We start from the raw sequence: 13043 nt of genomic DNA on the forward strand, positions 1-13043 counted from the left end.
ATTTTGCTGGGGCTGGCCCGGTGGCGCAATGTTGGGTTTGCACATTCTGCTTCATGGCCCGGGGTTCGCCGGTTCGGATCCCTGCTGTGGACATGGCACCGCTTGGCACACCATGCTGTGGTAGGTGTCCCACATATAAAGTAGAGGAGGATGGGCATGGATGTTAGCTCAGGGCCAGTCTTCCTCAGCAAAAAGAGGAGGATTGGCAGCAGATGTTAGTTCAGGGCTAATCTTCCCCCAAAATAAAAAGTTACTTTGTTAGTTAGTCCACACCCCATCCCCTTTCACTGTAGCTATGACTGTTATAGTTATGAACAGTTTAGTGAATGCCCTCTGCAAAAACAAACAGAAACAAGTATAAGGCTGGAAAATTATCAAAAACAACTATTTAAGGACTCTATTTCAGGAAATTGCCAGACATAAAACAAATTAACAATTGTTTATTCTTGAAAAAGAGCTGGAGCTTCAGAAGATGCTGTATACAAGATGTCTGTAGCCTTTTGCCTGGCACTGCTTCCTTCCCCTCCCAGTGCTGTCACCAAGAACTGTCATTTCACCAACATGAGAATAGCAGCAAAAACTAGCAGATAACTGCCAAAAAGGGTGGGTTTCAGTTGAGGTGGAGAGTGGAGCAAGATCTTTCAGTGCTTCCAGCTATTTAAATACAAAATATTAAAATATTTGGAGAAATAATGGTAAAGTTCAAATGTGGTGGAACACATTAATCTATAGACTAATGAAACTCAATGAAATCTGTTCAAGATAAACACAATGAACTTCACAACTACACATATTATACTTAGAAAGATCAAAGAGAAAGAGAAAGTCTTGAATGTAGCAAGAAAAAAATGATTCACTATATAAAGGAAAACAATAGTAAAGTAATTTTCTAAATTTTCATCATGACCAGTGGAGACTGTAGAACAGTGACAGACTTAAGGTACTGAAAGAAAAAAATCAGCAAAGAATTTTATAACCACAAAACTACTCTTCAAGAATAAAGGAAAGTAAAACTATCTTCTAATAAGCAAAAATGAAGAGAAGTTATTAATGGCAGACATAGCTATAAGAAAGGCAAGAGGAAATCCTTAAAATCACAGAAAATGACAGAAGGAGCTAAATTAAATCCACAGGAAGGAATGAAAAACTCAAAAATAGTAAAGAAACAAGAAAGAAGATAGAAACAAAAATATGCTTACTTCAACTTATATGAAGTTCAAGTGCAGGAAAACCCAAACTATTATGATAAATGTCGAAATAGCAGTTGCCTTGTTTGCGTTATGGTGAGTCATTATTGATTGGGAAGCTGCACGAGAGAGGCATCTAGAGAATTTGAAATGTTCTGTGTATTGATCTGGCCAATGAATATATGTAAAGTTTACTCAGTTGCACAATTATTTCTGCCCTTTACTCTGTATTTGTTTTATCTGAATTTAAAAAAAAAAGAAAAGGACAGGGGCTAGGCTGGTGGAGTAGTGGTTGAGTTCGTGCACTCCGCTTTGGCAGCCCTGGGTTTGCAGGTTAAGATTCCGGGCATGGACCTACATACCGCTCATCAAACCATGCTGTTGCAGTGTCCGATATCCAAAGTAGAGGAAGATTGGCACACATGTTAGCTCAGGGACCATGTTCCTCAAGCAAAAAGAGGAAGATTAGCACCAGATGTTAGCTCAGGGCCAATCTTCCTCACACACACACACACACATATACACACACAAAAGGACAAACCTAGACTCTATTAAGTAAACATGTAAAAAGAATCAGAATCACCAAATATTTATGGAACTCAATCTTATTAAAGAGAGCGTAAATGTGACCAGGAAAGTAATAAAGAGCTAGAAATCTGATAGAGGAAAAGAAACATTTAACTATGTCTCTTTCCCCTTTGGCATAAAATATTTTATCTTTATTAGTTTTCCTTCAAACACAGAGACATTTTATCTTACTTGGCTCACAGGAGGGCCCCTCTCACCCTCCCCCTGGCTCTCTCCATACTGCTGCACCCATTGGCGGATTTGCATATTGTTCCCTAGGGAGGACCTTCCCTTGAGAGTCTGAGATAAAAGATCAGCTCTAGTCTTACTTTGACTTATCAGAACTCATCAGATCAACTTCTGAAAATGAAATTCCTTGCTCAGCTCCTGGGGCTGCTAATGCTCTGGATCCCAGGTAAGGGCAGAGGGAAGATGAGAAAGGAGCAAGGGGTAGGGAGAGTAAGCTATGGGGCATCACTTCCCTCCAGGTCTATTTTGTCCAAGTGTTAGAGGCTAATGTCCTACCCTTCAGGAAGGGGCATGTGATGTTTAGATCTATTAGAGTAAGGAATATTCCAGGAAGGAACAGGACCTGTGCTTTGGTGAAGAATGTGACACAAAAAGAGGGGCATGGGATAGGCAACTTCTAGAGACCCCTTTGTACATTGAAAATCTTAGGTTCTTTTTTGAAATTGATATTTTGTTATATTAATCAAAGTCACTAAAAAATAATTTAGCTTGAAATAAACTACAAAAAGAAAATTATGAAAATGGTTCATGATATTCGCACACAACTTTGTACTTCTCTCTCATTATTTTAGGATCCAGTGGAGATATTGTGATGACCCAGACTCCACTCTCCCTGCCTGTTGTCCCTGGAGAGCTGGCCTCCATCTCATGCAGGTGTAGTCAGAGCCTCCTACATAGTAATGGAAACACCTATTTGCACTGGTTCCTGCAGAAGCCAGGCCAGTCTCCAAGGCGTCTGACCTATAGGGTGTCCAACCGGAACTCTGGGGTCCCAGACAGGTTCATTGGCAGCGGGTCAGGGACAGATTTTACACTTGGAGGCTGAAGATGTTGGAGTTTTTTATTGCTCCCAAGGTACACAAAGTCCCCCCACAGTGGTGCAGCCCTGAACACAAACCTCCCTGCTTGGGGTGGCCCAGCTGCTCAGATGTGTTACTTATCTGGTGAGCAGACACAACAGATTCTGATTCTCTATAAAAAGTTGTTAGAGAATTCAGGGGAACAGGTTGCAGCTGAGGTCCCTGGACCATGAGTGTCTCAGCTGCACCTCAGACACAACATGCTGAGTCCCATCAGCTGCACAGCCTTGGTGTGACAGAACCAGCAGGATGGAGGGGTCCAAGTGCCCACTGAGCAGAGTCATGAGGAAAGAGAGAAATGAATGAAAGCTCATCCTAATTCTCTCTGGCTTGTGTACAGTCGTCAAATAAATTTAATTAGCATAACAGACAATTGAGGCCAATTTGTAGAACACAAGTTAAATACATGTTGGAGTTTAGCAGCTTTGGAACATTTTTAAGAGGATAATATTTGGTAATATTAAGAAGCTGTTTTTTTGCACTTTCCCAACTCCCTACTTCTCCTTTTTACTGTGTATCTTCCCACTCCATTAACACGTTTTAGATAGCATTCTCCACAAGCTATTGTCAAGTAGGATTTGCAAAGAAGAATTAGTAAACGTTTTGGGTTTTGAGTGTTCAAATAGTCTTTTGTGAATTCATAGCAGATACAAAATCCTAACGCTAGAAGTCTCTGATTTGTCTCTGTTACCTTTTGCAGATGGAAAATGTGAGTTCTTGAAATTCCAACAGTTGGATTTGAAGAAATGAAAAGTATAAACTGGAAGATGTAGGACCAAAAAAAAAAAAAAAAAAAAGTATAAAGTAAAAGAAAGAAGAAAAAAAAAAAAAAAAAGCATTACTCTATAGTAAATGGAAGAATACAGAACGACATGAGATATTTTTTCTTTCCCAGAAGTAAAGACTTTTAAAGTTGTGGGAAAACTGCAGGAATGGGAACATGAAGGGAAAATGGTAGACATCAGCAATTAGAAACAATCTTCGCTTTGGCTCACATTTGGTGGGGTTGGGGATGGTGGTTGACGTCAGGGGTTGATGATTTAAACCCAGAAAGAAGACCAGATGTTTTTCTTCTGAAGAATCACAGAGTGGAAGGGACTTCTGCCTGGCTTCTTAGGTCCTGCCTGAGCCGCTGCAAGTTTCACAGAAAATTAGTGTATAGAGCAGGGCTTTAGACCTGTAATCATCAAAGGCTTAGTGATGTTCTTGTGCAAGGAGACCGGAGGTCATGTCACACAGTCACATTCAACCCAGTACACTGGGGTGGGCTTCTGAAAACTTATTCTCCTCCAAAATGTGGTCCAGCATAGACCATATGATAGGACTGAGGATAAAGGAAAATGCAACATACAATGACAAGTAAACCAGAACTCACAGCAAAGCCTACATCAGTGGGGGATGCAATGGAAATGGAAGTACATGTCCATGGTTTAGACATATGTTAAGGACAGTCTATGCAGCCTTGGAAGCAAAAATAAAAACAAGAAAACAGCACCCTGAGAATATGGGAGATTTCTGACATGTGGTCCAGCATCCCCAACCTGCCTGCTGACTCTGACCTCAGCAATGTCCACTTTAGAAAGTTGGCCATGTGTTAGAGGTGGCTTTGTGCTCAGGATATTGTCTCTTCCCAGTTGTGTTCATCTACCTGAGCCAAGTCAGAACTTCTGTCCACATGCAATTTTGGCAAATAATGCAGAAGAACAAAATGTCAGGTAAACATCAGCTCAGCTAGAGAGGGTTATATTTAGTCTGAAATTTTAGGCCATCTAATCTTTACTTTTTCCACCACTCTCTGATGTCATTAAAATATGACTAGTACATTTTACCCTTTTTATTTTTTGTGCCTTTTGCAGTATTTGTTTTGGACTTCCAAATCCCTGCAACATTCTGTCTGGGAATGGAGATTCCTTTCATTTTTTTGACCTAAATAATGTTTCAGAGATGACAACCTTGACACTATATTGTTACAAAAAGAACAAAAATGTCAAACTATAAATAAATATTATTTTTATATGACATGGTCATTTCCTCAAAACAAATCTGATACATATTTTCTGGTGATAGTTGTATAGAAAATAAGTGCTCCAAATAGATCCCACTTAAAATAATGATCAAAAATTTTCCAAATGAATAATGGGCATGTCAGTTACATGTCATGACATAGGTACATCAAAGTAAGAGTGTTTCAATCACAAGGATAATATAATCCTGTTTCTGGCTAAAGAAATAAACCATAATAGAGATGATTGCCTATTTCAAGATAATGGATTTATGGCAAGTGGAAATAAAATCATATTCTTAACCGGAAAGTCAAAAAGGAAAAGAGAAGAAAATCGTTTATTCCCAGGAGTTGGTAGCATATACAGAGAATGACAAGTCTTCAGAGTGTATTTCTATACATATTAACAAATGGAGACACACATCCAACAAAAATTCTACAAATTTCACCTTCACAATAACCAGTGTGGATCCTGGAGAAGCTGCACATACTTCTGTGAGTAGGACATTTTCTGGACCCCGCGGTGTGACAGCCCCAAACACAAACCTCCCAAGGAGGCTCAGCCTTTCTGGGCAGCAGAAGGAGCTGTGGTGCCCAGAAGGCAAGTCGACACCAGGCTGGGCTCAGGTGGACGTGACTGTAGAGCCTTGAGGAAGACCATGTGGGTCTCAGTCACAGCCACTGGGCACCTCCTCTGTATTAGAAGGGTCCAGGGCATCACCAGGACAGCCTCCCAGAGCCTCTTCTTTTATCCCCACTTAGGTGCTCATGCCTCACAGACCCTCCAGGGAATGGCTGCCATGTCCTTCCTGGAGCATCCACTCAAGGTCCCTGCTGATCTCACTACCACACGGAAGCTCAATCATGTCATTGGGAGGAGACTCTAGTAAGGTCCTGACGTCACTTGCTGCCACTTACTCCCTTCAGGGCCCTGCTTCATTCCTTTTGCCAGTGATTACCACTCTCACTAACCATCAGGATAATGGAAAGCTGCCTGCACTGGATGATTTTTGTCTTTTGAGCAAGTCAAATCTCACTGGAGTCTCTCATATGTACACTGTTATAATAATATTGTCCAGTATTCCTCTTTGACTTTCCTTGTCACTGAAGTCTCTATGAGTAGTTCTTTACTCTAACCATCCAATCTCATATATTTTTCCTGTGAACCTTCTAATGTTCATTTTTGCTTCTAGGCTGACATGATTCCAATGCTGCAAACCTAGACATACGTACATTTCCGCATTTCTATGGATGCAAATTTCCTATAGCAAAGCTCATTTTTTTTTAGTTAAAATACTTCTTTTACTGGTTAATTCTTTAGTTAATTCTTCTTTGTAAGCAGAGGTTATTGATTGTGACCTTTACAAATATACATATTTAATACCATAAATTCAGTGTGATGAATTCATTGCTTCTTGAAACCCACAAATTTTGAAATGCCATGTTTTCTTTCACCTTGAAATGGTTTATAATTTCCCTTTTCATTTCTTCTTTGACCCAAGTTTCACTTAATAGGATGTTATTCTGTTTCCACATATTTGAGGATTTTTCTGACAACTTTCTGCTATTGATTTCTAATACAATTGACATATCTTGTGCTCCAAACTATAGACTATCATAGTAAATATATTTCAAAGACTATGTTTTCTATTATTACTTTTTTCTTTTTATTCTGAGGAAGACTTGTGCTGAGCTAACATCTGTTGCCAATCCTTTTCTTTTTTTTGCTTGAGGAAGACCATCCCTGAGCTAACAGCTGTACCAGTCTTCTTCTATTTTGTGTGGGGCCCCTCCTCAGCGTGGCTAGTGAGTGGGGTATGTCCACGCCCGGGATTTGAACCCGTGAACCTGGGCTGCCGAATCAGAGCGTGCAGAACTTTAACCACCTGGTCACTGGGCCAGGTCCAATATGTATTCTATTATTGTAGTGGAGTGTTCCCTAAGTGTCAATGATGTTGAGATGATTGATGGTATTGTTCAAGTCTGGTCCAATGGCAGGGCTGCTTGCACTGCAGGCTGGATCTGCGGCAGATCACATTGCCCTTGTGGGCTCCATTCAAGGCTGACTGACCTCCATGTCACCTGGTACATTGGCCAGTACCAGTATCTAGACTCCTAGGTCTAGAATGTGTTGCCTGCAGAAGTCAAAAAAGCTTTCAATGCTTCCTTCCTTTAAACATAGAGACACCCATTAAACCCACTGGAAAGGAATGTATAGCCCTCCTTCCCCTACGCTGTTTATGGAGCACATATAAGAGCCCCATTATCAGTGGAGAAAAAATATTTCATAAGATTTGGTTCCAGGTATACAGGGAAGTGTCCAGAAATAGAAGCTGCGTAGGGACTCCAAGTAGGGGCCGTCAGCCACCAGACCTCAGCCTGGATGTTATCAGGCAGCCCAGAAACAGCTCCCAGCTCATTTTCAGATGGTTGTGCTTGTTTTGACACAATTTATGGACTGGTGCTCTAGTTAGGAGGGTGCAAAATTTGACAGCATAATTTCCATACTTTTATACCTATTCTCTGCAGTTCCTTCTGTACACTAGGGGGCACCCAAGTCAAATTCTCAATAGATGTATTTATCTTCTTCCAAGTCTGGCTCCAAGTTTTTCTCTAATTGCCCAACTGCGTAAGTTGTTAATACTTTGGGGATGTTTATGGGAATCAAATTGTGCCGCAGTGTGTTTCTGTGTCTCTCTGAAAATGTTAACCTGGGACAAATTTTGTTAATAGCCCTCTTTATCTCTTCATTTTGCTCTATGAGTTCTGAAGGCAAATTAGTTTACTGATCTTAAAATGTTAGCATTAAGCCAGAAACATTATTGACCGCCAAATATCTACTTTAATTTCTCCATATCAACAGGCTCTCCCCTTTTATTTGGCTTCATATGGACAATTTTGGTGCAATCATTTTTCCTGGTATAGATTAGTAAAATAAATTCTTCTAATTGTTTTCAAATTTCAGCTAGGGCTGCTAAGATATCAAAATATGAGTGAGCCAAACAGTTTCTACCTTGCGGAAGTTCCTATTTCTGAAGGCAAGCATAAGAAAGATGAGTAAGATCTGTCTAGGTGAGTTTCTGGCAAGTAATTGTAGGTTCTAGTTCTTTATTAAATTTCATAATTATGCCTTGTGACTGCTCCAGCGAGTTCAAAATTAATTTTATTTCATTTGTTTTCTTATTGCTCATTTGGATGAGGCAGATGGAGAATACGGTCTTGAGAAAGCAGAAAAGTCATGCATGTAAAGATGTGTGTTTCTATAAACTCAGATGAATGATAAACACTTTCACACACAGAGAGCCTTTCCTGAGCTCCCTGTAAACCAGAACATTTATCCAACGATGTGTCCTCTAGTGAGTGACAATGCAATTATTTAGGACTTCAGTCACAGGTATCTTAGAGCTCAGGAGTCCACTCCAGTGACCTGCAGTTGGGTTGCTTGCTCTTCTGAATGGCTTGATCTCAGTTCTCATGCACGGAGAGTCTCACTTTTATCAGATAGAACCTCCATTTGGGCCCATCAAGAAACAGGCCTCTGTGTCTCTAATCTTGGCCAAAGCTGTGTTGGTTTGGACTGTTTGGGCTGAAAAAATTTATAGGTTGAAATGTAGAATGTATAAGAATTCACACTCTCTACCCCCCAAAAACTCTGACTCCAGGAGAACAGATGGAAACAGTTTCACCAACTGGACTATCTCCTAGGTCATACAAATTACACACAGGCTTCCAGTTTTATTGAACCCAAACTAATATCCTCTGGAAACAGAGAAAAAACTACAAAAAAACCCACCTGTAAGTTTCTCCTCATTCAGTTGACTATGGTCAAAAAGAGAGATACACAGAAACCTCCTCTGTTCCCCACCTGGACACCCGGCATCCCTTTACCCACTCTTACCGTTTGTGTCCGGGCGGGATGACCAGCCTGGCTAGTGGTCCTTTTGTTGTCCAGGTCACAGAATGCTTTGTTAACATACAGGAGACAGAGATTCTTTTTTAGAATTAGGAATATTATACTTTCTGTGTATAAATAGTATAGGAAAATTTCAAAGCCTTTTTCTGACCAAAAGAGTTTTTACAAGACTTTGCATTTTCTTTATATTTCAGGGCAACAGATTAAGCGATAAAATACCAATCAAAATTGGAGATTTTTTAAAGGTTTTGTGTTAATTTCACCCAAAATAACAATATTCCCTGAAATTCAAGCATCTTAAAGAATTTTTTGTAAAAGTTGCCTTTTTAAGAATTTGTTTGTAACAAAAGAAAACGTGACATGTTTTTCACTGTTACTCATTTTTCCACAGTCCAACTTTCCATATTGGGTAGCGGGTGTATTAGTTTCCTGGGGCTGCCATAACAAAGCACCACAGCTTGATGGCTGAAAAAAACGCAAATTTATTCTCTCATAGCTCTGGAGGCAGAAAGTCTGAAGTTAATGCCCCTGAACTGCTCTGAACCAGCACCCTATTCCATAGTGACCTTCTTTGATGAAGGCCCAGAAAAATGTTGGCCATAGTTACAGATTACATGGAGACCTTAAAGGAGTTCATGCAGTTTTTGTTGTTTTAACATATGAAATCTTCTTTGAAACTGCAGATTCATAATTTTGACTATCCAACATATATGATGAGAAAGAGTGGATATGGGAAGAATCTACAACTATTCAGAAAAAAATGATATAATAATATAAAAGTATTTCTTTTTCACTCTGGCCCATCATTCCAAGGGAATTTTTCCCTTAAGAAATCCTTTGATTAATCTGGTATACATATAGTGACATAAGTATGATAGGGTATTCACCAGTTTATTACAACTGGCTACCAGGAATTTCTTCTTCACTGCTTGAGGCAGACCGTTCTTCCCCCTTTTCCTCTTGCCTTAAACAGGACCATTAGCTCTCTAGTTGGAAGAGAGGTTTTTTTCCCAAGTCAAGTTCTCTTTTTTTTTTTTATTGAGTTCATAATAGTTTACATCAATGTGAGATTTCAGTTGTACATTATTTTTTGACTGTCACCACATAAGTGCTCCCTTTCACCCCCTGTGCCCATCCCCTACCCCTCTTCCCCTGGTAACTGCTGAACTGTTTTCTTTGTCCATGGGTTTGTTCATATTCCACGTATGAGTGAAATCATCTGGTGTTTGTCTTTCTCAGTCTGGCTTATTTCACTTAGAATAATTCCCTGAAGGTCATTCCATGTTGTTGCAAGTAGGATGAATTTGTCTTTTTTTATGGCTGAGTAGTATTCCATTGTCTATATATACTACATCTTCTTTATCTAATCATCAGTCCATGGGCACTTGGATTGTTTCCATGTCTTGGGTATTGTAAATGGTGCTGCAGTGAAAGTAGGGGTGCATGCGTTACTTGGATTGTTAATTTCAAATTATTTGGATAGATATCCAGTAGTGGGATAGCTGGGTTATATGGTAGTTCTATTTTTAGTTTTTTGAGGAATCTCCATACTGTTTTCCATAGTGGTTGCATTGGTTTGCATTCCCACCAGCAGTGTATGAGGGTTCCCTTCTCTCCACATCCTCTCCAACATTTGTTACTTTTAGTCTTAGTGATTATAGCCATTTTCAGAGGTGTAAGGTGGTATCTTAGCATAGTTTTGATTTGCATTTCCCTCATGATTGGTGATGTTGAACATTCTTTCATGTGATTATTGTCCATCTGTATATCTTCTTTGGAAAAATGTCTGTTCATATCCTCTGCCCACTTTTTGATCAGGTTTTACACATTCTGATATTATTTGGTTGCAGTTACCGCCTATCACCACTGGGTGGGGGTTAAGAGCCGTGTATTCTGAGCCCACTGCCTTCAGCCAAGATACCAAGCAGTGGAACCGGGGTGGGACAGGTGCGGGTAGGGGCACTTTCTCCTGCATGCTCTCCTGACTTTCTTGCTCTGCTCTATCTGGTCTCCTGGGGTGTTCGGCTTGATGATGACACCCTCCACAAAAGCTTTCACCCCATTAGATGGCTTCCCTCTAGCTGCAAAGGCCCTAGGGAGTCCTTGATGTTTCCACAAATGAGTGTCCCCTCCCCAGTTCCTTCCCTCATGGAGCCTCCTGCAGTCGCTGATCACAGTCTTTACAGGAGGAAGCAAAGTTCTCTCTTACCCCATTCCAGCTCCTCCTGGCGGGCTCCAGCCTCTACACCCTCCGTCATATGGCTGTGTGTCTCTCTGACGTTTCTGTGTTGTGTTAGGATGTCCTCTGTTGAAGTATGGACGCCGCTTGTCATTGTATGTTGGAGGGGAGAGACTCCTGGGCAAGTTCACTCTGCCATGATGCTGACATCTGTCTCCTAAGTCAAGTTCTTTTGAACTTAGTGCTGTAAAGAGTTTAATTCCCTAGGTCCCAGAGAAAGAGAGTTTCTTATACTTGGATCTAACCTGGTAACAGAACATACCCGACAACCCTTCAACTAGTTCAAGTCCATGCTATTGTTGGAGAAAATTCTGATGATCAATACTAGTGGGGGTGGAAGCTGTTACTTCTCTTGATTAGCTAGGAGGGAATTAAGCAAGATGACCACTTACCTCTCAAAGTTTGACCTGCACGCATGTCTACATGTCTACACATGTCTGATGCTTTCTCAGAGGGGCAGGGCTAGGTGCAATGAGTAATACAGGCATTCCTTAAGCCAGTGACCCTTAAAGTTTTGGATCACTATTGCATATCTATCATATGGCTAATACATATTTTCAAAATCCATGAAGCAATATTTACCATTAGACCACATGAGATACTTTTGGTTTTCTATTCAATTTCATTTTACTCTGGTTTATTCTATTATTCTATCTTTTGTCATTAAACATTAAAACATCTGTTCACGACACTATAAATTAATTAATTTCTTGGCCCATGAAGAGAGAAAATCTTCCATTTTATGAAATACTACCTTGGGGAATATTCTTCTTAGTGTGACATTTTACAAAGATCCTGTATGAAAAGCCTAAACAAATTATCCTGGAGCAGGCCCTAAAAAGACAGTGGGAGTTTTTCTTTATTGTGAGTCATGGGACAAGTATTAGAAAAGTAGAGAAAAGATTAAAAAGGTGTAATACGGGTTATATAAGAAAGAACAGCAATATAACATCTTGACTTTTCATAAGGTAAAGTTTTGATAATGGACGGTGAGAAGAAATACATTGAACAGGTCTAGGGGGCAAGATTGAAGGTTTGGGCAGTTTGGTGTAGATTAGGATAAAATAATTAGGTTTCTAAGAGTTGTGAGCTGAAAAAACAGCCCTAGAAACTTAATTTGCGTGTAGGTGAGACATCGTTGGATTATATTTAAAGCTATTTTACATGGTTACTCAGTCTACATGTGATGTTGATGATGATAACAAATATTATAATAAAATTAATAGCAACATTCATTATGACCTGGATATTGTTCTAAACGCTTTAGTTTGCTTGGTTAGTAGGCAGTACTGTAAGATAGGTACTGTTATTCTCACGTTTGCACCGATGGACTTAGACTAAGGGACTCAGGGAGGTTAGGTAACTTGATTGATGTCACACAACCAGTAAGAGGTGGAGCTCTGTCCCCAGCTCAGATCGTTAGACTTCATAACCTGCCCTGGATGAGGGTCTAATTCCTGAGTGGTGGAGAATTGCTTGGAGCTTGGAGTAGCATTAATAAAGCTGCTTTTTTGAGAGGTGGTGCAAAGTTGGAAAAGGAAAGGAGTTTCAGTGCTTTGGGGCAAGCAGCGGATTTATAGGAAATGAGAATCAGAGACAGAGAATGTAGCCAGCCCCAGTACCATGATGTTTTGATTACAGTAATTGTGCAGTAAGTTTTGAAATCAGGAAATGTGAGACATCCAACTTTGCCCTTTTATTTCAAGATATTTGGGGTTCTTCAGGGTTCCTTGAGATTCCATATGAATTTTAGGATGGATATGTCTCTTTCTGCACAGAAAAATGTCATTGGGGTTTGATAGGGATTATATTGAATCTGAAGATCCCTAAGATGTAGTATTGACATCTTAACAATATTAAATCTTCTAATCCCTGAACATGGGAGATCTTTCCATTTATTTGCATCTTCTTTAGTTTTTTTCAGCAACATATTGCAGTTTTCATTTACCTCTTTGCATAAGTTTATTCCTATGGATTTTACTATTTTTGATATTATGTAAATGGAGTTGTTCTCTTAACTTCCTTT

The 13043-nt window shown here is 39.9% G+C and overlaps 1 gene segment (V, D, J or C); it reads left to right on the forward strand.

Annotated features, from left to right (window-relative positions):
* The first annotated feature begins 2120 nt into the window (after positions 1 to 2120).
* Positions 2121 to 2829, forward strand: LOC124240396 (immunoglobulin kappa variable 2-30-like). The segment is given in 2 exon segments: positions 2121 to 2169; positions 2576 to 2829. Coding segments are annotated over 2 exon segments (303 nt in total).
* Positions 2830 to 13043: the final 10214 nt, after the last annotated feature.

The sequence above is a fragment of the Equus quagga genome, chromosome 5 (assembly GCF_021613505.1).
Source record: "Equus quagga isolate Etosha38 chromosome 5, UCLA_HA_Equagga_1.0, whole genome shotgun sequence".
NCBI classification, from domain to species: domain Eukaryota; kingdom Metazoa; phylum Chordata; class Mammalia; order Perissodactyla; family Equidae; genus Equus; species Equus quagga.